This window comes from Ovis aries, chromosome 2, assembly GCF_016772045.2.
Source record: "Ovis aries strain OAR_USU_Benz2616 breed Rambouillet chromosome 2, ARS-UI_Ramb_v3.0, whole genome shotgun sequence".
NCBI classification, from domain to species: Eukaryota; Metazoa; Chordata; class Mammalia; order Artiodactyla; family Bovidae; genus Ovis; species Ovis aries.
This window is the reverse complement of record NC_056055.1, coordinates 25,859,240-25,886,613: the sequence shown is the minus strand read 5'-3', so window position 1 is coordinate 25,886,613 and position 27,374 is coordinate 25,859,240. Positions and strand designations below refer to the sequence as shown.

The window sequence follows — 27,374 nt, the reverse complement described above, 5'->3', positions numbered from 1 at the left end:
AAGAATCCACCTGTGGGAGACCTGGGTTAGATCCCTGGGTTGGGAAGATGCCCTGGGGGAAGGCATGGCAACCCACTCCAGTATTCTATCCTGGAGAATCCCCACGGACAGAGGAGCCTGGTGGGCTGCCATACATGGGGCCACAAAGAGTCGGACACGACTGAGCAACCAAAGCACACATGCCTGGAAAAGTACTAACTGGATATGAAAATGGAAAGAATTATTAATAAAATAATTTTATACCACAATGATAAAACTAAAAAATAAGAAATCCATATGCATGTTATAAATATTTCCTGAGGGAGGTGATTCATTATAACTGAGTCATTAAAAAACCTTTTTATTTACCTCGTAATTCAATCATACAGCAAAATATGAATATGCATTATATGTCAGCTTTTGTTGCTGTTGTTTAGTCACTAAGTCGTGTCTTTTGCAACCCCGTAAACTGTAGCCCACCAGGCTCCACTGTCCATGGGATTTCTCAGGCAAGAACACTGGAGTAGGTTGCCATTTCCTTCTCCAGGGGATTTTCCTGAGCCAGAGATCAAATCTATGTATCCTCTATTGGCAGGTGGGTTCTTTGCCATTGAGCCATCAGGAAAGCCCATATTATGACTCATAAGTAAAAATGATGTTCTAATCTTCAAATTCCACCTTGTCTTTATACATGTTATACCTCAGGTTCTGTGTTGGAACTCTACAGCCACAGTGAAGTTACTATGGCACTTGATATTTATAAAATCAATGACCTTGTGTAGCCACTGGGCAGGGCCCACTCTACTTTGGCTATCCCTTCCACCAACGTGTAATTTATCTAGTCAATTACCATAACACTGCGGCATGTGATTCTGGTTTCCTTTGAAAAGACTTTCCCATATGAGAATTCCCTCACTTATTACACTGACGGAGACGACTTCCAAGTGCACACTGTAGCAGAGAGAGCGTGCTCACGGTGATGGACTTTGCAGCAAAGGGACTTGGACCCACATGGAAAGCACAATGAGTACTGGGCACGGGCTGCCCATGAGGGCTACACATGGCAGGGACATGAGACCAGAGCAGCAGGAGGGTTGCCAGCAGTGCACACGGAGGGGCAGCCACAGGGCAGAGCGTGGGTGCTGAGTGCGGGTCTGTCCTACCACTTAGCCAGGGACAGCAAGCAGGGGACTCTTTAGCACCTTTCTGTGGTCACGCTTTGGGAAGGAGTATGATTTGATTCTTGAGATTATTCCACCCGCTGACCAAGTCTAGAAACCATAATGGCAAAGAGGAATAGTAAATGTTTCAGAAAACAAATACAGGCTACCTTACATGACATGTTATTTTAGCTGTTCTATAATTACAGTAACCCCCTCCAGATTCTGTTGATGAAATGCACTAGAGGCAACATGTGATCACCAGAAAGGCTTCAAGAAAAGCCTACTATTTGAGTAGAAGGATCTGGGAAAATATTTTGGCAATATTTTCCATGAAAAGCTATAAGATTCAAGTTTTCATATTACATAGCCCACTTTTCATATATAATTATTGTCAAACTGAAGACAAATCATCCTAAAGAAACTAATTCTAAAAGCCCAATTTTGTTACTTCTGGGTGCTGGTTCCATGATACTTGTGGAAATTCACTGAGTTGGACCCTTAGGGAACATGCATATTTTTATATAGTCAGTAAAAACTTTTTCCAAAATGTCTAACTCCTTGAAGCCATTACGTGATGCACAACTAAAGAGAAGCCATGATATTCTTTTAAAGTTCTCACCCCTAAGCCCACATGCCTCTTAGAGCAAAATGGACCTGTCCCATGGTGGATAAAATCTTAAAGTTGACTCGCCAGGCCCATGAGTCGTGTAAAGGGTAAAACCAAATGATGACTCCATAATGGTGCTTTACTCTAGAAGTTGATCCCAAAGTTCACTGGCATTTCAGTTCCCTTGATTTGGGGACAAGAGCTGCCTCAGACAGACTGCTTGGTTTAGCATAGGTGCAGCTTCTGAACAAGTCAATAGCCCCTACCATGGGTGGAGGGTTCATTTCACCTTCTGCAGATTTTAAGGGTTAACGGCCAGAAAGTGAGGTATAGAGCACATAGCTCATGTTGGGGGAATTTTTAAACCTCACAAATGGCATTAAAGGGCATCAAAGGTCCACAGTGAGGTCCCCTTCAAAGTCGCAGGACATAATTCCTGCTTGGCGTATAAACCTGTGTGTCAGCTCCTGATAGTCTGGAGAGAAGAGAGAGCTGGAATTCTCTCTCTTCAGGAGCATCAGGCATGTGTTGGCCAAACCCACAGCTAGAAGTGTGGAGAGATCACATTCTTACCACCCACTGATGTGGAGGGGGTGGTGGGTTCTTGCCAAGCCTTCAACTCCATCCTTATTTAGAGGCTTCTTCTCTCAAGTGATAGCACCAAGCACCCCCATTCCAAGCCTTCCTCCACCGAGCTATGGCCAAAGCAGCTCTCCTGGAAAGGGTGAGTTTTCTGATAACAATGTCTTATCTGATTTAACCAAAAGAGTTTGGCAGTCAACCTCACTGAGACAATTTATATACCCATCTTCCTACCCATCATGCATGTGGTCACAGGGATCATAAACGTGACTCCTCATGGATGGGTCAGGGCTGAGCCTGAATAATATGTTACCATTTCCAAAATCTACCAGGAGGTATATTTCTGATTTAACGTTGGGTTACATGGATATTTCATACACTTTTAGAAAATGGAGGGATTTTAACCTACCAAAGAAGCTAACTTAGCTAGTTCAGAACTGAAAATAGGCTGATTCTAGCTGCACCAGCAATCCCAGTTTATCAAGTGTGATAAAAGCAATGACCATAACTCCTTTGTCTAAAAATACTTTTCATTGTGCTAATATACAACTGCTTCATCATTAATGGCCTGGCTAAGTAACACTTACCCCAGGATGAGAACTTGGAAGTTGTGGACGGAAGTTAATATTTCCTGGTTAGAAAGAACATGCACAATTAGTGCTGTGTCAGCGAAAACCATCTATTTATCCCCTCCCCCACTGCAGATCAATCAACATGACTGTAAAATATTACTGCTTGAGAAGCAGATATATTTTCTGCATACATTTCTCGTTATCCTCTTTCATTCAATTTTCTCATATAAGCAATAAAAACAAATCCATTTTTAAAGTTATTGACTAGCTTTTGATGAATGATAAATATACAGTTGGAGTAATCATTTTAATCAATCAGTAAAACCAAAGTCTCATCCCATCTGGTTTGACTTTGCAACAGATCAAATTTAAAATGAGGCTGATTATTATCAGCATCTGAAAGAGGGAAACTCCAATGTCTTGGCTACTCACCCGATTGCCCACCAATTTTTTGACATGGAACTGTAAGAACTCTTAACAAACCATCTGATTTATAAGAATAATGCTCGACCAGCTGAAAAAGAAAAAAGTAAGAAAGTATCATAAATAATGGGGGCAGGAAATGCGCCTTACCTGGAGCAGCTGACTCCCCTTTTGGATTTTAAAAGTGATTCAAGGACAGCCCTAAACAACAAAAGGTGCTTCCTTGGTGGTCTTCCTGATTCCTCCCTACACCTCTTTTCTGCCACCCTCAGACTTCTGGCAGAAGTCCACACGCCACCTTTCCTTTTTAACCTTATTCTACTCCTTGCTCCCTTCCCTCCTTCCTTCCTTTCCTTCCTTCTTTCTTTCTTTGGTGGTAAGTTGCATGTCTTTGTTTATATTCTTCTATATCCATGTGATACTATAACAATGAATTCATTTATTTGGTCTTTCAACAAACATTCTGTTGTTTGGTAGGCCCTGAGATAGGACAAAAGGTAAACTATGGTGAATGAGACACATTTCCTACTGTTGAGGTGCTTACTTCCTTGGTGGAGAAGGCTATACATGAATTATAATGTAGAGTAATTGATTCTGTATTAGTGCTCTGGGCAAAGGCTTTGGAGGGACCAAATAACTGGGCCCAAAAGTTTCAGAGAGAAGATATCACCGCACGAGTGACATAAGATCCAGGGCATGGAGAAAGCTGGCCCTTTGGAGAATGGCCTTATGTTCACAGAACATGGACACCCTTGGCTAATGGTGCCCAGAAAACTATGAATCATGATGTCTGATTCCTATATTAAAAAGGAAATGAATGGCAAGTAGATTTATTTATACCTAATCAAAATTATGCAACAGGAAGACAGCCTTAGTTTTCACATTTTCTTTTCTCAAACAGACATTTCCTCTTCAGACAAACTAAAATCCTTCTATCTGATATTTCTTTCTTATCTATTTATTGATTCCTTTTCCAGTTATGGACTCTTGGCTCTTAAACCTGTTTTTTCTCTCAAAACTTACCTATTTGGGTAAATGCTCATTGAATGAATATATTTTATCCTTCCAGGGAGCATTCTTCTTTAAAATTTTATTTCATTGTGGAAAGAACACAACATGAGATCCACCCTCTTTATAAAGCTCTCTCTGTTCTGTTAAATGCAACAGTGTGTTCTCAGACACAGTATTGAGATCCCTACAACAGCTGAAATATCCCATGCATCTCTCCAGTATCATTCAAATATCTCCTTACATGCTTATGGTTTCAGACAATCTACTCCAAAAGGATGGGTGGGGGGTGGGCATATACATAAAGATTTCCCTCTTGGGCAAGGGTACGCAAACATTTTCTGTAAAGGGCCAGATACTGATATTTTAGGTCTTTTCATTCCACATATAATCTCTGTCACATAGTTCTTTATTAAAAAAAAATCACCCTTTAAAATATAGAAACCATTTTTCTTCAGGGACTACACAAAAGCAGCTCAGGGCCAGATGTGATCCATAAGTGTGTTGATTCTTTCTCTACAGAAAGGAAAACTAGAGTAGTGAAGCGACTACCAGCTCTCAGAAAAACAGCACCAGATTCCTGGGTAGGGGAAGGGTACCATGGAACCTTATTGTTGTCAAGAAAGAACAATGAAATCACACTCATGAAAATGGAAGGTCCTGCTGGCACTTTCGAGGCTCTTTCTTAAACAAACATACAGGGGAAAGATTTAATTAAGGCTGACTACTACGATATGGTAGCAGAATCAGTAGATACCGGAAAAAGTCTTGGAAAGGAATTTTCCAACAATTAAAGATGTTTAACATTAAAGTCAGCATGCAGACTTGGAGACTGTGAGTGGACTCACTCAGGGAAAATGGTCATTCAGGAGAAATCCAATGGCTGTGTGGCAGTGATGGAGCCCAGGACCTTCAAGCATCAGACTGATGGATGGAGGCCAGTGCCTTTCAATGCACACCATCAGCGATCCTTGTAGGAGGTGAGAGTCTCTGATGGGGAATTAATTCCAGAAGGCAATATTCCCTACTCATCTCTCTGATTTGCATTGAGCAAACACTCTTTCAAAACAATACCATTAAAATAAAGCAAAGACTGTGGTCAATAATGAGCTACACATCAATGAGCTACAAACCAAAAGATAATGTCAACATTATGACTAATGTGCATGAATATTAAAATACCCAGCATGCAAAGAAAAGATTTTCTTCCAGTTACAGTTAAGAGCCAAAATACATCATGTGGTGGTTACTCTGAGTGCTTTAAAGGTAATAGGGATCCCTGATCTCAGGTTTTAAAAAGACAAGATTTTTTGAGCCTGGTACTTTCCTGCTGGTGCCACCCATGAAGTTCCTGGTGGAGCCTCCATTTGAACCCTTCCCCAGTGACATCCTGCACCTACAAAAACTCAATGCAGCTGTCGTTCTTGGGGTGGCAGAGTCCTTTGGTTTTCTCTGCCTCTGGGCCCACTACAGTTTATAGGATGTTCTCCCATTTCCTCATGGAGCTGTGATTTAGAATGAAGCCAAGTCGTTCGTACCTGGTGGAAAGCAGGGGTGAACATCGGATTAGAGCTCACTAGTGCCTAAGTAACTCTCATATTACACATTGCTTCGGGCTTTACTATCTGGGTTAAGACGAACTCCTTTTTAGGCCAGGGGTGGATAATCCTATACAAGTGGCGGCCTGACACGCAGGAAATGATGACCACTAGGTTGCCTTAATTTTGCAGCGATTCATTTTGCAGCAAGAATGGCACTTGACATTTTATATTAAATTTGGCCCCTCACAATTCAAAGAATAGTCTGATTAGCCACCTTTAACACTCCCTTCCCAGCCATCTACACCTTTCTTTACCGTGTATTTGTCTGAAAGGCAGCTCTGGGCTCCAGGTAGAATGTCCCTAGTGCCTTAAGGCAGGATCTCCTGTTAAACCACGTGTAGTCCTGGTTAGGTACCACTGCCTGGTGCCAAGAGCTGAGGGGCCCTGAACGAGCTATGGGAGCCTCAGTCACCTAACGTGGTAACCCTAGACCAATGCATCCAGGAACCTGGAGGGTGCAATGTGGAACTCTGATTGGGCAGGTCTCAGCAAGGACCCAGGTCTTCTATAAAGGTCCAGGAGGACATGTACCTGCCAGAGAGTGTCGAAATTCTTCCCGCCAGGGATGGAGAGCTTCCCCGTTTTGTCCTTGTCGATGCGGTAGTGCAGCACCTTGCCCTCGTGCAGCAGGCACAGGGCGTAGGACCCGTTGTCCTTGGCCCTGATCCTGGAAGAGAGAAGACAGTGCGTCACCATCACTTCTACTGCCTGCTGGGGGTGGGGAGGAGCGCCCCGGGCAGGCAGCCTGCAGCAGCGTCTTGACCTTGGGGTCAAGGGCTTGGTACCCAGGGAGGCCCAGCTCACAGCTCGATGACACCTCGAGTCCCAGACAAGGAACCAGCAGGCTTGGGAGCACTAAGGGGATGTCAGGAGAGGCCCAGGCTCTGGGGGTGAGTCCTCCATTCACCTGGAGCACAGCGTGGCTCAGGGCACAGGCACATGAATCCCACAGCACCCCGGAACAGTGGAGTCTGTGCAGCCCTCTGCACTCAGCCCCTCTCTTCCATGAGGTCTACTTTTGGGTTAGATTCCAGACAGTGCAGTTCCCCCACTCAACCCAGGGTGTGTCACTGGAGGGGGTGTTTGGTGGGCATTTTAACTAGGAATATTCTTGACCCCAGATGGAGGCCAGGAAAGGCTCCCACGTCCTAGGACCCTCTTCATTCTGTCAAGCTCACTCTCCCTTTTACAGGGAGGAGAAAGCAGGACTGGGACTTAAAATGTCCCATGGTAAAGAATCTGCCTACAATGCAAGAGACTTGGGTTCGATTCCTGGGTCAAGAAGATCCCCTGGAGAAGGAAATAACAACACACTGCAGTATTGTTGCCTGGAGAATGCCATGGACAGAGGAGCCTGCTGGGCTACAGTCCATGGGGTCGGACACGACTTAGTGACTAAACCACCATGCGATAGCGTCAGATGATGTCACCAGGAGAGGAAAATATCCGCCACTGGGGGCTGGGGACCAATGAGCAGAAGCAGGGCTGTGCTGGTTGCCCTGGCTCTGCCTCCTGGTCCCCGAGGGGCCTCCTGGTCCCCTCCTTGATGCCACTCCCTTCCCTTATCCAGGGATGAGACTTGTGAGCCTGATGCCAAACAGAGACACCCATTGCCCTGTAGGGAGAGGTCTTCTGCCCTGCCCAGGAAGACCTGTGGGACTGTGGGAGGGTGCAGTCTAGATGAGGGCTGCAAAGGCAGAAGAATGGAGGTGAATCCTCTCCCCCAACTGAACTCCTTAGTCATCACCATCCTCAGCCCATCTTCCCCTCTCAGCAACTCAAACCTTTGGGATCACAAGATGTGAGAGGGTGAGTCGCTGAGATCTCAGAAGGTCCCAGAAAGCATTGCCGGCCTTGTCATTTTCTAAAATGAGGGAACTGAGGCCCCCAAATGTTAAGCAATGTGTCCAGTCAACTGTACTTTGGGAAGAGGCCCAAATGTGCCAAAACTGTCATGGGATTTCCCCATTGTGGGGAAATTTCTGATGCCTTCCCTTGGCTGTAAGAGACCACATCCACAGGACCAGTTTTGGAAGCTGACGCAGTCACTTTTGGCCTTGTAGATTCATCTCAAAAAGTGAGCCCAGGACATGAGAGTTCAGCTGTGTCACATGGGGTTGGAACTTTGTTTTAAAAATAAGTTTCTTTTAAGTTGTGCTTGGCTGTGCACGGCGAACAGGTTCCTTCCATGCCTCAGTGCTCAGGGCAGCTGGTGTGGGTGGCGGGACACACCCAGACTCCCCTCGACCTCTGCAGGACTGCTTCTGAAACCTTCCACACTGTGAAAACAGCCCTTCCCCCAAACCCAAGCAGGTCGCCTGCACCCCAAAGTGTAAGCTCCCTTTCATGGTCACATGGCCCATGAAGGCCAGTTGGCTGCTGTCAAATCGAAAAACAACCACACAGAAAAGGAAAAACAGTTTTATACGAAGAAGAACTGAGTTTATCTCTTAGGGAAGCTATTTTATAAGGCAGGATTACTCACCCCTGCTTTGCTTAGTTTATAAGCATCAGTGGCAAACAAATTGGATAGTTTGAAGATTCAGAGAATTATACAAATTCTAAACACGAAGCATTAAGAATTTATGCAAATACATATAAAAGGGTAACTTGGGATAACGATGTCCATAGGCCATTCCAAAATACCATTCTCTTTGATTTCCAGTCTTTTGTGTCTTGGGCTTCCCTGCTGGCTTAGAGTCTGCCTGCAATGCTGGAGACGTGGGTTCAGTCCCTGGGTTGGGAAGATCCCCTGGAGAAGGAAATGGCAGCCCACTCTGGTATTCTTGGCTGGAAAATTCCATAGATGGAGGAGCCTGGTGGGCTACCGTCGATGGGGTCACAAAGAGTCAGACATGAGTGACAACTAACTTTGGAATCTTGGACCTTTGGGTCCTGGAGACAATTAAATGGATCTGAACTCTGACTTTCTGAATCCATGTCCAATGCCCATCACTCTATCTTGCCTTAAGTCTTGATTGACCTTTTATTGTTAAAACAGACAGAGGATCGCAGAATGACAGGGAAATGGTGCAATCACCTCATTAGAAATGGGGAAATGGAAATGAGGCCCACAGTAGAAATAACATTATGCCCCTTCCAGGCTGGCAAAAGTTAAAAAGACGGAAAATAATAAATTGCTGAGAATGAGGGCAAAAGGCATCTTCATTTACCACCAGCAGCTGCATAAATTGGTTCAATCATTTTGGAAAACAATTTGGAATTCTCTACTGACTTCACTCACTCACTGAAACTGAACCTATTTATTCCGAGTCAGTGATACACTCCAAGATATACAAAATGCATGCATTCTGCACTCGTAACATGTGTGGGGATGTTTGTATCAGCTTTATCTGTCATTATCAAAAATGGTAAACAAGCTAAGTATCTGCTGAGTACAGAGTAAGTCAGTCTTGGGGTATTCATACCACAGAATGTCATGAATAAAATGAACAAACAACAGTGATACAAAGCACAAGTGACTCTCATAAGTATAAATGGACGCTGTGATTCTACCTGTAAGAAGTTCCCAGATAGGTAAATTTGAACGATTTCATTGAGAAATGTATACCGAGGTGGTAAAAAGTGAAAGAAAAAAAGAGCTCTGGCTCTAGAAAAGATACACTAAGATACACGTATAGAGTGAGGCCCTCTTGTATGTGTTGAATATTTCATAAGAAAAATGGCATTAAAAGAGCTGGTGTGAGACAAAAGTCAATCAGCTATTTCTGTAAAGGCACACACTGCCTTGAGGATCCCCCCGAGAAGAGGCCCTGGAGGAGTCTCTCTCACAGAGCTCCAGACAGGCAGCCTGTGCCAGCTCCTGGGATATCAGTGGCAACAGCTACCTGGTAAGCACAGTCTAAGGAGCAGCAGGCACAGGGACAGACTGTGGACATGCAGCCTGAGCGGCCCCCAAGGCAGCTGGCAGGAAACGAGGCAAAGAAGGGAAACCCACAGGCCCAGCATCTGTAGGTGGCAAAGACCAGAGGCTTGGTGACACTAACGGCCAGCAACTGTGAGGTGTCTGCCGGCTGGCTGCAGGCAGATCCTGGGCTGGGTTATTTTTAATCTAACATATGGAAAACACTGGTTTGGAAGCTGAAGTAGCTCCTCCTCCTCCTGGCCCCTTCCTGTTCCTCAGAAAGACCCCCACTGTCCTGGGACACCCACTGGGTTTGTCACCTGGCTGCCCAAAGTGGAAAGAGAAAAGGCTAGTCTTGCAGCCTCTCTTGAGGTTGACCACCCTCCAGGTCAACTATCTTCAGCATGTTCCCAGAAGCCCCAGGAGAATTTCTTTCCGGGGAGTCTCTTGGAAGAAGCAGACAGAAGAACCCAAGACAAATCATGGCTCACGACAGATTTGTGTTTTGCTGTTACAAGGTGAGGGACTTCAGTGCTTTCAAACTGTAAGATTGACTTGAGGTCCCTGGTGAGACAGCAGGAGATCCACCTTGTCTCCAAGGGTGGACTGTCTCAGGCTCTGCCACGAGCAGGTTTTGCACATCACAGACATGAGGCACAAGGCAAAACTGAGGTCAGGAGAGTGTTCATTCTGCCAGATGCAGCCTGGAGGGGCTCCCCCTTCCTATGACTTCCTGGATCAGAGAAAACATGCGGTAATGATGCCCAGACATTCATAGGGAAGTAAGGACCCAAGCGGTGGTAGGACCGTCAAGACGACCCTCACCCACTGAGGTCTGGGGTCATGGCATTGTGTCTGCTGCAGACTGAACAGAACAGCCGGGGCACAGCCTGGCCTACCAAGCATTCTCACTGTCTGCGTATTTTTTTCTTTTTTTTTTTTCCCCATGGCAGAGTAGAGCATGGCTGGCTGAGGGGAAAGGAGGACGCTGGGTATGAGCTGTATATCTATGGCCTGGAGGGGAGGTTCAGAGAGACATGAGGGGGCTCCCTTCTGTATCAGGTGGTCAGATACTGCAGCATGGGGCCCAACAGTGGCTTCTTAAGAGAGGAGCTGGGAGGGGGGAGGAGACATGGGAGTGGCTCAGAGGTACGTGTGCTCAGTTGCATCCAACTTTTTGTGCCCCCACGGACTGTAGCCAGCCAGGCTCCTCTGTCTATTCTTATCTGGATTTTCCAGATAAGAATACTGGAGTGGGTTGTCATTTCCTACTCCAGAGGATCTTCTTGACCCAGGGACTGAACTCATGTATTTCCTGCACTGGGCAGATGGATTCGTTACTACTGCACCACCTGGGAAGCCTGCTCAGTAGTGTGCTTGCCAGCAAAATGCCAGGAGCATCCTTGGACTCAGGAGAGGTACCAGCCTTAATGATCCACAGAATGGAAAAGAAAATGCAACTTCTGGGTGCTTCTGTCTTCCACTTCAGTAAAATTTAGACACGTGAGACTTCCACACACACAGTGAAAGGAGGATCAGTATGGAACACAGGTCCAGATACAGGGCCACGCCAAGCTCTTCTGAACACCTGCCTTTTCAAGTTTCATCACAGACGCCCCTCTCTCCCTCTGCTCTAATTCATGAGATGGAACCAGGCCGCACTGCTTCTCCTCCAGCTTCATGGGGACCTTGATCAGACCAACGAAGAGATACTCCCATCAGTCCACCACCCCCTTTAAACTTTTCACTTCAGACAGGCCGTGACTCTTTTTGCTGACCTATAGCTGCAGAGCCACATGTGTCGAATGAAATGGCACACTTTGATCCCTGATGGCAGCACATGAGAGCACTCAAAGAACTCAGCTTTTACTGCGGGCATATGAGGGTCATGCAGTCTCATTCATCAGTGAACAAAAGTAAGGTTTTTTTTTTTTTTCCTAAACCCACAGATTGCTTTTGAAATGTAGGTATATAAGAAAAAAGTGAGCTATAACTTGAGCAGGGAAAAGTGAGTGACAAATATGAAAAAAAAAAAGGGTGTTTCACCTAATGACAAATACCAATATCAGTACTGGCGTGGACACAAGGAGAACATCCCATTCTTGGGGTCAGCAGAAAGGTGAGCATCTGAACCTAGGATTCCCACAACGAAGCAAGGACCATGAAGAAGAAAACCTCTTCAACCACAGAGGACAGTGTCCCTGGCACAGAACACTCAGGAGTCCCACAGATGAATATCAATCAAATACAAGCTCAAAAGATCACCCCAAACCAAAGGAAACAGGAGTTGTGAGAACGAGGGCAGGAAGAGAAAGAGAGCAGGAGAGACATAGATTTATACACTAAGGACTCTCTGTATTGAAATCATTAGACTGAGAATATAAGCTAATTATACATGAAATGCTCAAAAAACAAATGAGGGACTCACAAAAACTAGCAAGCAATAAGATGCTCTTAAAAATGTACAGGACTATTTGAGAAACAACCGGAACAAACAGGACTGCTAGAAAATTTTAAAAAATATAACTGATGGAAAAAAGCAGTGGATGAGTTTAAAGTAGATTAGATACAGATGAAGTGAAAATTGATGAACAAAAAGACAATCCAAGGACATTTAATAGTGCAGCACATAGAGAAAAGGCAACAGAAAAGAAGAAAGAATAGAGGATGCAGTAAGGCCTAAAATATGTTTAATAACAAGCTATGAAGGAAGAAATGGTAAGAAAGAAGGATAGTAATATTTGAAAAAAAAATAGATGAGTATTTTCCAGAACTGATGAAAGAAAAAGATTCATAGTTGCAGGAAGCACAACTACAGGACAACCACAAGGTGAACTTTAAACACATGACCTTGTTTATCTCGATTAACAAGCCAGATAGCACACTAGTTTTCCCTTTTTATCATTCAGTAAACTGAGGTCAGAGAGATTAATTAGGCTGTCTAAATCACAGAGCTATTAAATGGTTGTGCTTGTCTGAACTTAAGTTTCTACAAACAGAAGCAGTTTCAAGGTTAACTATGTCTCAATCAATCAAATAAAACAGAAAAATTACTGCACATATACTTAAAGATCCTCCAATGAACTTGGAACATCTCAAATTATCACTATTCTTAGTTTTGCTAAGGTAGGCACTGGGCATCTGGAACAGGCTCAAATGTGGTCCCCAGACCAGCATCACTTGGGAACTTAGCAGAAATCCAAATTTCTGAGTCATAACCCAAACTTGGTGAGTTAAAAACTAGGTGGGGGGTTGTGGTTTGACCCAGCAATCTGTGCTTTAGCCAGCCTCCAGGTGATCTGCACACAAACAGAAGGCTGAGAACCACTGCTTACATCATCTGCTCTGGACTTTGTATCCATCCTGTGGAACCTCCTTCTTCATCCTAACTTACATTTGTTCCTTGCTCATAGAGAATACAAGTGTATATTCTTACACTCTATCTCACTGTCTCTGAAAAACATGTCACATTCTGAATGCATTTTTTTTTTTCCTGGCTACCTTATACTGAATTGTACTTACAGTGAAAAAGATGCCTCATAGCTCTTTCCAAAGAGAGGCATCCACCTGCCTCCCAGTCCATCTGGTGGGATGGGGGCAGGGGAGGGGAGAGGGCATTGTTCTAAGATTCAGGGGTGACAGGTAATATGTTGTCTGGTGTCCCAAGCCAGGTCCATCCTGGACAAGGACCACAAGGTTTTGCAGACCTCTGATTCTGGGTGATCACAACGTTTTCCCTTAGAAAGGCATTGTCACCAAATCTTCCAGTATCCAGCTGTGTACCAAATGGGGTACACCCTCATCAGACCATCTATACATGCTGCTCATTTCTTTACCTGTAAGTTCTCCTGGAGGGTTTCCCACAGGGCCCAGACACATAAGAGCATGAATAAGTGAATGTATGTCTGTGTGCATAATTTGTGCACCCATGTGTGCAAAGGAGGTGAGGGTGTGAAGGGCATGGGGCTATAATGAAAATCAATACAGGGGGCAATGGAAGGGAGGGAGGGAGGAAATGATGAGAGGGCAACACTCCTGGAAAATGGCTAATGAGGAAGGGATGACGCAAAGACCAAAGGGCTTATTTCTCCTCGAAAGTCATGAAGAAGGAAGGTCTGGGGCACCTGGATTTCAGATGCAGAAAACATAAGAGGACTCAGTTGTTCCACTGGGCTGGGTGGGAAGATAATTGTGGAGGGCCTGAGAAAGGCAAATGGCACCGCTACTTGGTACCTGCTCAGAGGCCTCTGCACTCTCTTCTTCCTTGGCATACAGGGCTCTGGGGTACCTGAGATGGTTTTTGACATATTAAAAAGCTGACATGGGAAAGGAGCAGGCGGAGGAGTCCCACCCATTACATGCAACAACCACAGGCCGGCGCAGGGTGCTGGGGCCCACCCCAAGTGCAGGAGCTGTAACGCTCTATGACCTCAGGACTGGGGAAGCCCACAGGCCACAACTCTCGCCCTCCTCACACGCTCCCCAGCACAGGTGCCTCTCAGACCCTTGGACTCCAGCTCCCCTGGGCTTCCTCTTGGCCTCAGTCTTCACCTCCCTGCCCCTGCCCGCCCAACCCAGCTACCACATAGGCCACACTCGCTCTTGACTTCTGCAAACTACGGTGCCTGGTCCAAGACCTGACTCTGCCATCTCTCTCCCCACAGAAGCCTCATCCCCCTCTCTTTACACTCGGGGAGGGGCAAGCCCAGAAGTGAGGGTTTCCCTCAGGACCTCACAAATCTCCCACACCCGACAGCCCCACTGGTTTGGCCCTGGAGACTCGGCCTGGCAGCGCCTCAAACCCACCACTCTCCTAGGATCTCTATTTCAATCCCCTCCACCTCCCAGCCCCGTGGCAATGCTGGCCTGGCATTCACCAGGCATTTCCAAAAATAAGACCTGCAGTCAGCACAAGCAACCTACTCCTTTCCCTCCACCGTTCTCACCCAGCGGCTCTGGGTACAGTTGCCCAGCACTCGTCCCACTGTGACTTTTCCTCCCTCCTGATGGAGGAGGGCAGGCCTCCTGATGGTCAGGACTGCCTTTTCCCCATCTGTGTGTGCGTGCATGCTAAGTCGCTTCAGTCATGTCTGACACTTTTCGACCCTGTGGACTGTAGCCGCCAGGCTCCTTTGTCCATGGGATTCTCCAGGCAAGAATACTGGTGTGGGTTGCCATACCCTCTTCTAGGGAATCTTATCAACCTTGGGATCAAACTTGCATCTCTCATGTCTCCTGTACTCGCAGGTGGGTTCTTTACCACTAGTGCCCCCTGAGAAGCCTCAGCTAAATCTAATCAGCCAGTTTAAGGATCATTTGGCAAATGCTACAGTTAGTGCAAAAAAGGATGACCCTCTGGCCTGAGACAGTCCTGTTATCCTCTCCTGTACCCCTTTCCATCTTGTCATTGGCCCCTTTTTACTCTCAAAGGGTCCTTGAGTGGACAGTCCATTCCCTGGCCCACCCCTTGGGATCTGGAGGGACTTCCGGTCTGGCCTGATGACCTCCCTGTCACTCTTGCTTTGCTCCTGGCCAAGTCACACTCAGGTCACAATGTTGACCCCTAAGACTCTGCACTGACACTTTCTTCTGCCCAGGACCACTTTCTTTTATTTTTCAAAACACTATATGCTGTTTAAACTAACATTTGGCTCTGTTGGGTCTTAGTTGAGGTGAGCAGACTTCTCTCTACTGGTGGTGTACAGGCAGTTGTCCTGCAGCATATGGGATTTTAGTATCTCAACCAGGGATTGAACCAATAGCCCCTGCACTGGAGGGCAGATTCTTAACCACTGGGCCACCAAGGAAGTCCCCAGTTTCTTTTCTTTTCTTTCTCCACCAATTTTCTTCTCATTGCTCAGAGCACAGCTTAAACGTCCTTTTCCCCAGAAAGAGTCTTACCACTGAGCCTCTGTCCTGAGCACTGGGGCTCCAGCTGAGAAGATGGTGGCCAGTCCCTGCTTTAGGCATTCATAATAAGTGGACTGATAGACAATAGACACGTGAAAAGAAATACAATAAAGATAACGCTTGAGAGTCAGTGTCCCTGGTAGCATTAGATAGACCGTGATGATGGGTGGGACACATGACACGCTTTGCAGCATGTCTTTCTAAATTTGACATCTTCCCCTAGGCGGTAAGGGCCTGCCTGACGGCTCAGCAGTAAAGAATCCACCTGCGATGCAGAAGATGCTTGAGACTCAGGTTCAATTCCTGGGTCAGGAAGATCCCCTGGAGGAGAAAATGGCAATCCGCTCCAGTATTCTTGCCTGGAGAATCCCATGAACAGAGGAGGCAGGGGGACTACAGTCCATGGGGCTGCAAAGAATTGGACATGACTGAAGCACCAACATGCACTTAGGCTTTAAGCATGGTATCGGCAGGGATCAAAGTCTATCTCGTTTGTCACGGTGCTGTCACAATGCCTGATACATATCTGGTGGAATTCATTATTTTGTGGAATGAAAGGATATTTTTTTTAAATAGCATACTTCTGTTTAAAGTCAGACAATAATAGATGACAGAAAAAAAAAAAAAGAACCATAGTGAAAATGGCATTGGCGACTTACTGGTGTGATGATTCCTTTGATAGATCTAAACTACTACCTTCTCTGTGGAAGGTTAATTCAGTCATTTGGAAAGCCACCATCTGTGTGTTTTAAAGGCCACCTTGAACTCACTGCTGATTCTTTAAGACTTGAAAGCATCTTTGGCCAAAAACAATAATATGTTTACCTGGAGACTAAATACAAAGAAAGTGACAATTCCGTTGTTTTATATTTGCAGAACATGGCACGTGTAGAGCATTTTTGTTCTGAGATAGCTTCCATGGTGACATGAAGGGGCCAGCACATTACATTTCAACAGACATGATGTGCTCTTGGGGGCAGCCTGTGTGCATGAGAGCTCTGAGCTGCCCTGCATGAGCCACATGGTGAGATATTTATACATGAGATGGTCAGAGGTCTGTTGACCACAGCCCATCCCCATAGGCTCATCTGGCCCAAGCAGGGTCCAGCAGTGTGATCACATGGCCTTAGAGTTTTATATAATTTGTAAAAGTTATTTCATCATAGCCAGAGAAGACCACTCTCTCCTCCACTCCAACTTCCTTTCCTAGAGTTGACAGTAATCCTAAAAATGGATATGCATTACTCAGAATGAGTTGTGACCCAAGAGGAAGGACCAAGTTTTCTTTTTTCAATATTCAGGAAATATTACCAAATTATTGTCAAATGAAGAGGCAACCAAACACTGTGTAGTCAAAAGATGCAGAAAACAAGTGCTATAGACACGTGTCAGGCACTTAACTAAAAAAATGATATTACTTTCCAAAATTTTGTATGTCTGAAGTATTTATCAGTTTTTTAGAAGCTTGCAATTCCTTGTGATTTTTCTCTGACTCTAAAATACTGTATTTTGTACCTAATTTTGTGTTCTTTTAAAAGAAGATCTCCAAATTATACAGGCTTTGAACCCCACCAATTCTGGATCTTTCCTTTTGGGGAGAGGATACAAATTTTTCATAAAGTAAGCTTTGTTTCCCTTTCCTAACAAACTCATTTTGTAGTCACACCTGAGCTGGGCTAAATTCTCACAATCGCAAACCATGCTGTCAAATGAGGCCTCAGAGAGCTGAGGGGATACATTCTCAGCATAGCCTGTCCACTCTGCCTCTGTCCCTGGGGTCACGAAAGAGGCAGAGCTCTGGCCTCCATTCATAGGACCTGGGCTGGGGGTCCCTGTCTGGTGTTCCCACCTGGCCATCTAGACCCAAGACATGGATAGGTATCTTAGAACACCCCAACCTGGAGAGCTTAAACAACAGGCACTTCTTCCCCATAGTGCTGGAGGCTAGAATTCTCAGATCACGATGATGTTCCTAACTACATAACACAAGAACTGTGTTCAATGTTATTGAGCAGCCTGAGGAGGGGTGGGGAGAATGGATACCTGTGTATGTACAGCTGAGTCCCTTTGCTGTCCACCTGAAACTATCACAACATTGCTAATCAACTATACTTCAACACAAAACACAACGTTTCTTAAAAAGATGCTGATAGAGCCCATGTCTCGTGGCAGCCTGTTTCCTGGCTTGCAGACCATCATCATCTGGCTGTACACTCACGCACATGACCTTGCCTCAGTGTAAGCAGGCAGAGAAAGTCTTGTCTCCTCCTTTTCATATGCAATCCCATCATGGGGACCCATCTTCGTGGCTTTGTCTAAACCTAATCATCTCCCAAAGGCCCTACCTCCAAATCTCTTACACTGGGGGCTTGGGCTTCGACATATGAATCTGTGGGGACACAGCATTCAGCCCATTATAGCAGGTGATGAAAAGCCACCTCTAGAAATGGCGCAGATGACTCTGAGGGTGGGGGGTTCTATAGACCACACTGTCCATCCCCTCTGTAAAGAGCCTTTACGCTTACATCCTTTATTACCCAAGGACAGTAGAATGTCTCTCTTGGCCACTCTTGATAAAGCCACTCCTGAACAGTTGAGCAGTGCTGCGTGGACAGGAGACAAGGCAGAGAGTGGGCATTCTGAGTGACATGTCCTGGTACCATGCCTTACATGGGGAGAGCAGTGGGGCTTGGGGCCGGGGGGAGGCTCTGGATATGGATTTTTCTGCTGCTTCCTCTCAGGCTATGGTTTTTCCAGTAGTCATGTATGGATATAAGAGTTGGACCATAAAGAAGGCTGAGTGCCAAAGAACTGATGCTTTTGAACTGTGGTTCAAAAGAGAAGACTCTTAAGAGTCCCTTGGACAGCAAGGAGATCAAACCAGTCCATCCTAAAGGAAATCAACCCTGAATATTCATTGGAAGGACTGTTGCTAAAGCTCCAATACTTTAGCCACCTGATGCAAAGAGCCAACTCACTGGAAAAGATCCTGATTCTGGGAAAGACTGAAGGCAGGAGGAGAAGGGGGTGACAGAGGATGAGATGGTTGGATGGCATCATTGACTCAATGGACATGAGTTTGAGCAAACTCTGGGAGATAGTGAGGACAGGGAAGCCTGGAGTGCTACAGTCCATGGGGTTGCAGAGAGTCAGAAGACATGACTGAGCAACTGAACGATAGCAATCTCTCCGTCCAAACACATCAGAGACCCTAAATTCCAGCCCTCATCTCCTTCTTGCCTGACAGTCCTGGGCAAGTCCCTTGTGCCTAAGTCCTTGCTGCTGCTGCTGCTGCTGCTGCTGCTGCTAAGTCGCTTCAGTTGTGTCTGACTCTGTGAGACCCCATAGACGGCAGCCCCATCCCTGGGATTCTCCAGGCAAGAACATTGGAGTGGGTTGCCATTTCCTTCTCCAGTGCATGAAAGTGAAAACTGAAAGTGAAGTCGCTCAGTTGTGTCTGATCCTTAGCGACCCCATGGACTGCAGCCTACTAGGCTCCTCTGTTCATGGGATTTTTCAGGCAAGAGTACTGGAGTGGGTTGCCACTGCCTTCTCCACCTAAGTCCTTGATTGAAAATCAAAGGATTTAGACCATTAGCAGTGAGGTCGCTCTTGGCTCAGAAGTTCTGCCACCACAAATGTACTTCATACCACAATTCAAGAGGAGGAAAAACTACAATCTGAGCTGGCCAGATTCCCCAGACACAATCCATCTCAACAGTTAAGAGTCTTTGGCCCATACCTTCTGCATTTTAAACTGCATTAGAGAGGATTTATAACCTCATTTAGGTCTCAGACATTTTGAGATATGGTTTCTGTGGGTGGCAAGGACTGTTTTTCTAAGATGGAGGCTGGGGATCTGCTCCATTGAACCACAATGCAGACCAGAGATTCCAGAATGAATCTAATATTTTCACACTCGATTCTCCAAGATATTCCTAAATGGGAACCGTAAACCGTCAACATTAGCCATGGGGGTCCCTTGGCTTTTCATCCTATGTTCATTAATGACTCGAAATCCACCTGTATTTATTAACCTACTATGAAGTACTTAACATTATGTGTGACCTATTCATGTGTTATCTGTGTATGTATGAGTTGCTCAGTCATGTCTGACTCTTTTTGACCCTATGGACTATAGCCCACCAGGCTCCTCTGTCCCTTGGATTCTCCAGGTAAGAATACTGGAGTGGATAGCCATTCCTTTCTCCAGGGGGTCTTCCTGACCCAGGGATTGAACCCACGTCCCTGCATTGCAGGCAGATTCTTTACTGTCTGAGCCACACGAAGCCCATGATTACGAAGCACAGAGGATAGGTTCTGTTTCTGAATCTGAAAGCCTCCTACATTCTCAGCATCTTCCAGGTGCTGCGGGCATGTTTCAGGTAAGATCTGCCAGTCTTGGCAAGTCTTAGACAGGGTGGCACAGGAAACAAACACCTCTGAGCTGGTGTGAAGAGGTTGGTGGGGGTATAAGAAGCACATGGTGGTCATGGGCAGCCAACTGGAGCCAAACCATGTCCAGAGGGCTGGGAATGGACCTGCATAAGAGCTGCAAGTAATGATGAGCTGGATCATCAGCCCTCAGTGATAAAATCAAGCAGCAAGATGAGATTTGACAAGGAACGTGAACGTCAGGATAAGAGAGGGTTGGTGCTAAAATTGGCCTCTTCCCTGGGGTCACTGGGGACAAGAGAGGAAACAAATGAACTGCTGCTCCCAACAATAAGGGCCCGTCTGCACAGGAGAGACAGAGCCCAGCCACGCTGGTGCAGCCACCAGCACCCATGCCACTCCTCCTTCCAATATCCACTAAAGGCAGTTCTTCCGCTCAGACATGAGAAGGTGAAGGCCTTGAAATCTCTGTAGGAAAATGGACATCACACTTTGGTTTAAATGTATATAAACACACACAAGTGTGGCTGGTGAGCCTGCTCACTTTTGCTCCTCTGCACTGGCTCTGTCTACACCCAGCCAGATGGGTCCCCATGAACTTCAATTGTATCTGCCCTAACATCTTCCCAAAAGTAGATGCACTGCTTTTCCCAAAGAAAAGTCTTCTTAATATTGGAGAGCCCGCAGTGGCCTGCCTCCTATCCTCCATCCGTACCCCACCCCATTCTGTACCATCCACAGTGGCCTCATGGTGGCCTGACCCTCTGAGCACACTCCTGCCTCTGGGAAACCACACAGGCTTTTCCCTCAATCAGGATGGCTCCTGGCTGCCCTCAGGTCTCTGCTCAAATGCCTTCTTCATAGCAAGGCCCCTCCTGATCACCCAGCATAAAACAGAATCCCAGACCGCCAATCACAGCAAGTTCTAGTCCCTTCCTTAAATGCTCCAATGCACTGGGCAGCTCTTGTTCAATTGTTCAGTGTCTACTTCTGCCAGTGAGATGTGGACTTCACAAGGCAGAGATCTCCATCTCTAAAGTCCAAGTTGGAGTCAGCATCTAGCACCTCACACAACTCGGAAAGTGTTAGTCACTCTGACTCTTTGTGACCCCATGGACTACAGCCCACCAGGCTCCTCTGTCCATGGATTCTCCAGGCAAGAATACTGGAGTGGGTAGCCATTCCCTCCTCCAGTGGATCATCCTGATCTAGTGATCGAACCTGGGTCTCCTGCATTTCAGGCAGATTCTTTACCATCTGAACCAGGAGGGAAGCCCAAGAACACACACAGCTGCGGACACTGGTAAATGCTGGTCCACAGATGGACAAGTTCATTTAAATGATGGGAAAGTGCGGAGGAGACACATTCTTTAGGGAAACCTGAATGAGACTCAAGAAGCCTCAGTAAGAAGAACTCCATAGCTGTGGGGCTGTTCCACAGTGGGTGCCCCCTGCAGCACCCCCTTGTCTAGGTCGGAAGAAGGCAGCCTCCTTGAGTGCAGCTGTTCTGCGAGCCTGAGAGCAGGTTTCTGAACTGGCAAGAAGGCAGGAGGCCTTGCTGTCTGGATAATACAACTTAGGGCTGACTTAACCCACAGGCGGCCATAGGCCCAGTCCCGTGACATGTGTGTTGGAAATTAGTCTTAAGAAGGTGGTAAAAGTCCAAACCTCATGGGAAATGAGCCAAGAGGTGCCACACTGAGTGGAAAATGTCTTCCTGCTCCAGGATCTCTGCCAGTGGTTGTTATTACATCCACTAAGCATCATCCCAGTCACCTTATGTGCCCACTCAGGCTGCTCTATGCTTGTTTTTAGGATCACTTTTTAAATAAACTATTATGTTTAAGATCACCTCACCTCTTAAATAAAAGGGATTATGGTAAAGTCGGGCTTCCCTGGTGGCTCAGATGGTAAAGAATCTGCCTGCAGTGCAGGAGATTGGGGTTTGATTCCTGGATGGGGAAGATCCCCTGGAGAAGGGAATGGCTACCCACTCCAGTATTCTTGCCTGGAGAATTTCATGGATGGAGGAGCCTGGTGGACTGTAGTCCATAGGGTTGCAAAGAGTTGGACACAACCGAGCAACTAAATTTACTTTTACGGTAAAGTCTGAGGAAGATTCTTTAAATAGATGGATACTCAGAGAAAACACTTTTATTTCTAGGAAAAATTTAAAACACCAACTGGGTGTGTCTCCACATTCTTGGTTATAGGGCTAACATGGCTATGTAACTGTCCAAGGCCAGGATGGGGCACCCAGTCGGCACGGCCAGGGTTGATCACTGAGTAGTGACAAGCACAGGTGAGCTTTCCTCCGTCCCCCTGGTCACAGCATCTCAGGGGAATGAGATCAACACCTGTCTGAAACAGCTCCTTGCCTTCTCTGGACCACCAACCCTGCTCCAAGGTGGCCTGCATCTCCAGCAGCTCTAAGATTGAGGTGCGCTGACCATTGAGAATAATAGTGAGCAGGGCTTGGGATGCACACCTCATTTCTGAGATTATGAGGCCAGAGTTCACATACCTGCTTGTGATCAAGTTCCTGCGCTCACCTTTCATATGAGTGACTATCAGAAAATTTTCTTTTCTATCTGCCCCATTGGCATGTCTCTCCAAGTAAAAAGAGAAGCAAAGTCTAGGATCTTGGGGCAAATGTGAGCAAACATATTGCACTGTTTTTTAACATGGGTGGATGCATACTATTACACATCCCATGTTTGTCATTGAAAGCAGAATATGTGGCTGAAAAGACTTTCTTAAATGATGTCCCTCAGTGCCCAAGAAGAGGGTTCACTTTGAGGCCAGACTGAGCAAAACAAATGCTGAATTACACGAGATGGCTTCAATTTGAGATGTCTATGAGGCCAACCAACATGCGTGTCTCAGTTGATAGCACATGATCCTTCTCCGAGGTCACCAGGAGTTCAGGGGTGGGAGGGCTGAGTGACCCCTAACTGTCCAAGCAGGACTGGTGCTAGTGGTGGAGGGGAAAAGACATAATACTTACAAAAACTTTCCATTTGTCTTTGATCCTATCAGGACAATCTGCTCAGATTCATCCCGAGAGATTTTTCCATGGAACCAGGGCATTTTTTCATGGGCTGTGGTGGCGATCAGTTTCTCCAGCTGAGGTTTCTGGCTGATGATGGCCTGCTCAAGAGCTTGACCCTGTCACGAGGAGAGGAGATGGAGCCATAATAAGTGAAAGTCACAAGAAAGACCCATGAAGCAGGTCCAATCTGTCCTAAGTCCTGATAACGGTAAAATGAAATCACATCTGTTTGTTTGTTCATTCAATAAGGAAAGTTAATAGACCTCGTATGTGAAAGTATCTTCAAGTGCGTGACTAACAAAATAGATTTTAGAATACAGAGGCTGGCCTTTGCAAAGACACATCAGGCTTTAGAAACCATCAGGAATAATCCATGAGGACTAGAGAATGGGCCTCCTGACCTCTCCCAATCAATCACCTCCTAGAACTGATTGTTTTATATTAGACCCTGATCGTTTAATGACAATCTGGAAGACTTAAGATGTGTGCAAGCAAAGAGACATGCTTTGTTTCTGTCTTCCCCTAAAAGGCTTCACTCTAAGTGTTTACATATGCTGCTGCCTGTAACTGCAGATGTGGTCACAGAAAAAAGAGATAAATCTTGACAATGCAGAAATGACAACATGGAAAACGAGAATGAGAAGGAGGCTGACAGCTGAGTGAATTACCTTCCTAATCACACTTAGTGGGAGAGAAATAGATACCTATTACAGTGGTAAATGAAGAACACAAGTCACTGATTCAAAGTTATAAAAAGAACCAGAAGAAGTGAAAATAAAAACATAACCAACCCCTGAGGAGCAGGAAGAGAGGAGGGGAGGTAGAAGGGAAGGTGAACCTGAACATTTTGTCATGCTTCATAGATGGGACGAAAAACAAAAGCAGTAACAGTTACATACCAAGGAGGCAACCGGTGCAGAGTTAGCAAAGGGCAAAAGCAACAGAGTGTGGAATACTACTCAGCCACAATAAAGAAGGGACCACTGACACGTAACTGGTTCACAAATGTGTTATACTGGGTGTAAGGAACCAGTCTGAGAAGGCTACATGCTGCGTGAGTCCATTTACATGACATTCTAGACAAGGCAAAACTATGGGGACAGAAATCAGGTAAGGGGTTGCCAGGGGCTGGAGTGGGCGGGGGTGACCTGAGGGTGCTTGATGGGTGATGGACTTATTGTGTATCTTGATTGGGGCTGGGGGTGGGGCTACGTGATGTCACCTGTTTGTTTAAAAAAAAAAATGATAGAACTGTACACTCAAAAGGGATGAATTTTCATAGTGTGTAAATTATACCTCAGTAAATCTATTAAAAGAGTAAAAGGATGGTCTAAGTCTTGGCACCAGGGACCAGTTTCGTGGAGCATAATTTTTCCACTGACCTCGTGGAGGATGGTTTCTGGATGATTCAAGCACATTACATTTATGGTGAGCTTTATTTCTATTATTGCTACAATAGCTCCACCTCAGATCATCAGGCATTAGATCCTGGAGGACCCCTGGTATAAATCATATCCAATAAATACTAATGAAGAATACAGAATCCATAATATTGGTCTGCAAGACTGAATGCAGTCAGTGCAGAGCATATTATAGGAGTAACGGAGTGAGTGGATGGAATCCTCCAAAAGCCTCTACTGTTATCCACACATACATATAAAAAGCATACATCCACAAAGTGCAAGGAAATGGTTCAACATGTGAGTCCAACCAGAAGACTGTCAACCAGCCTGGTGCCTCCTGATACCAAGTGCTATGGAGAGTGTGGCGGGAATGTAAGTTGTCACAACCTTTGGGACCTTTCTGGATGACAACCTGTCATCACATCCAAATCCTTCACTGTGTTCAATCCAACCAGTTTGGGGTTACCCTGCTGATATTGATAAAAGGTTATGAGAATGGTAGGGGGCATTGTTTATAAACAATGAAGGTGTCTACCAATATGTGCTAGTAAAATGAATTATGGTCCACAGGAGGGACTATCAGAGGGCCAGTAAGGGGCTGATGCAGCTGTGTGCTTGTTGACATGGAAAATTCTGGAAGAGACATTAGGAAGGGGTAAAATCAAGTGCCAATCAGTGTGTTCAGTATGATCCTCTTAAGTAAATAAATACAAGTATCTGCCCAGTGATCCTGCTTTGAAAGGGCCCTGCATGAATTGGGTGACAGTGGTTTCCTGTGGTGGAGAAACCCACATTGCTGGCACAAAGGGGCCCACCCTCTCAAGCATGACCACAAAAGAGGAAAGGCTGCCTTCTTGGAGTGAGGCATTTGGGGGCCCATGTTGATGACTAAGGAGAAGGTTGCTTATCTGAAGCACCACTGCATAGCTCTCATGCAACTGGGTGCCTGTGTGGAATTCCAGGGCCCCTGTGAGCAATAAGACCCTTCATCACACCTGCCAGAGGACCGCCCACCACCCACCTGTAGGTTCCATGTCTGTTTCACATATTCTCGGATGAGGTTCTCCTTCAAGTCCTCAAAGGGGCCAGTCTTGGGCTGCACCCCCGGTGGCCGGTTGAAGGGCTTCTGGAGGAGGCAGATGAGGCCATCCAGCTCCTGGGTGTGGTAGTGGCAGAGCTCGGCTGGACTGCCATGGGCCCGGCCACCCGTGATGGCATAGGTGCCATTCAGCTCCCTCTCGATGGTGTAGTGATGTGCCTTTCTGTCATGTGCCACTGACAGGGCGAAGCCACCCAGGTAGTTGCGGCTCTGGCGCAGCAGGTAGAGCCCATCGCTCATGCCCCCCTGGACCAGGTAGTCTTCCGCCTCCTCCCGAGTGATGTTGCCGAAGAAGAAGGGCAGGTGGTTGGCACCGTCACCCATGCCTGTGCCTTTCCTTCAGGTGTCCACCTGGCAAAACAAAGACCAGGCAGTGGTCAAGACCCGAATGGCAAGGCATTGTTAGAGGACCCACCCTCCAGCTCTGGAGGAAAGTCCTCCAGTCAGCAGGATGCTCTTCCTTCTGGGACTCAGGTCTAGAGCCTGAGCTAATCTGCCCTTTTCCTTTCTGCCCACATAACCATTAGATTTCAATCCATGCACCTATGGACACCTTATCTTTGACAAAGGAGGCAAGAATATACAATGGAGTAAAGGCAATCTCTTTAACAAGTGGTGCTGGGAAAACTGGTCAACCACTTGTAAAAGAATGAAACTAGATCACTTTCTAACACCACACACAAAAATAAACTCAAAATGGATTAAAGATCTAAACGTAAGACCAGAAACTATAAAACTCCTAGAGGAGAACATAGGCAAAACACTCTCCGACATAAATCACAGCAGGATCCTCTATGACCCACCTCCCAGAATATTGGAAATAAAAGCAAAAATAAACAAATGGGACCTAATTAAACTTAAAAGCTTCTGCACAGCAAAGGAAACTATAAGCAAGGTGAAAAGACAGCCTTCATAATGGGAGGAAATAATAGCAAATGAAGCAACTAACAAACAACTAATCTCAAAAATATACAAGCAACTCCTACAGCTCAATTCCAGAAAAATAAATGACCCAATCAAAAAATGGGCCAAAGAACTAAATAGACATTTCTCCAAAGAAGACATATGTATGGCTAACAAACGCATGAAAAGATGCTCAACATCACTCATTATCAGAGAAATGCAAATCAAGACCACAATGAGGTACCATTTCACACCAGTCAGAATGGCTGCGATCTGAAAGTCTACAAGTGATAAATGCTGGAGAGGATGTGGAGAAAAGGGAACCCTCTTACACTGTTGGTGGGAATGCAAACTAGTACAGCCACTATGGAGAACAGTGTGGAGATTCCTTAAAAAAACTGGAAATAGGACTGCCTTATGACCCAGCAATCCCACTGCTGGGCATACACACCAAGGAAACCAGAATTGAAAGAGACACGTGTACCCCCAATGTTCATCGCAGCACTGTTTATAATAGCCAGGACGTGGAAGCAACCTAGATGTCCATCAGCAGATGAATGAATAAGAAAGCTGTGGTACATATACACAGTGGAGTATTACTCAGCTATTAAAAAGAATACATTTGAATCAGTTCTAATGAGGTGGATGAAACTGGAGCCTATTATACACAGTGAAATAAGCCAGAAAGAAAAACACCAATACAGTATACTAACACATATATATGGAATTTAGAAAGATGGTAACGATAACCCTGTATGCGAGACAGCAAAAGAGACATAGATGTATAGAACAGTCTTTTGGACTCTGTGGAA

The 27,374-nt window shown here is 45.8% G+C and overlaps 1 protein-coding gene across 9 annotated transcripts in view; it reads right to left on the bottom strand.

The window, feature by feature from the left end:
* SYK (spleen associated tyrosine kinase) overlaps positions 1-27,374 on the bottom strand; it is a 106,973-nt gene that overhangs the window by 31,195 nt on the left and 48,404 nt on the right. For 6 of the 9 annotated variants that reach the window (XM_042242978.1, XM_042242977.1, XM_042242979.1 and 3 more), the window contains 6 exons: positions 25,582-26,010; positions 23,113-23,273; positions 6,467-6,602; positions 3,336-3,417; positions 2,919-2,962; positions 1,182-1,250 (listed from right to left, as the gene is read on the bottom strand). In XM_042242978.1, the coding sequence (XP_042098912.1) occupies positions 1,182-1,250; positions 2,919-2,962; positions 3,336-3,417; positions 6,467-6,602; positions 23,113-23,273; positions 25,582-25,983 (894 nt within the window). In that variant the 5' untranslated portion in view covers positions 25,984-26,010. The remainder of the gene's footprint in view (positions 1-1,181; positions 1,251-2,918; positions 2,963-3,335; positions 3,418-6,466; positions 6,603-23,112; positions 23,274-25,581; positions 26,011-27,374) is intronic. The other 3 variants (XM_042242980.1, XM_060410818.1, XM_060410819.1) reach the window with 1 other exon arrangement.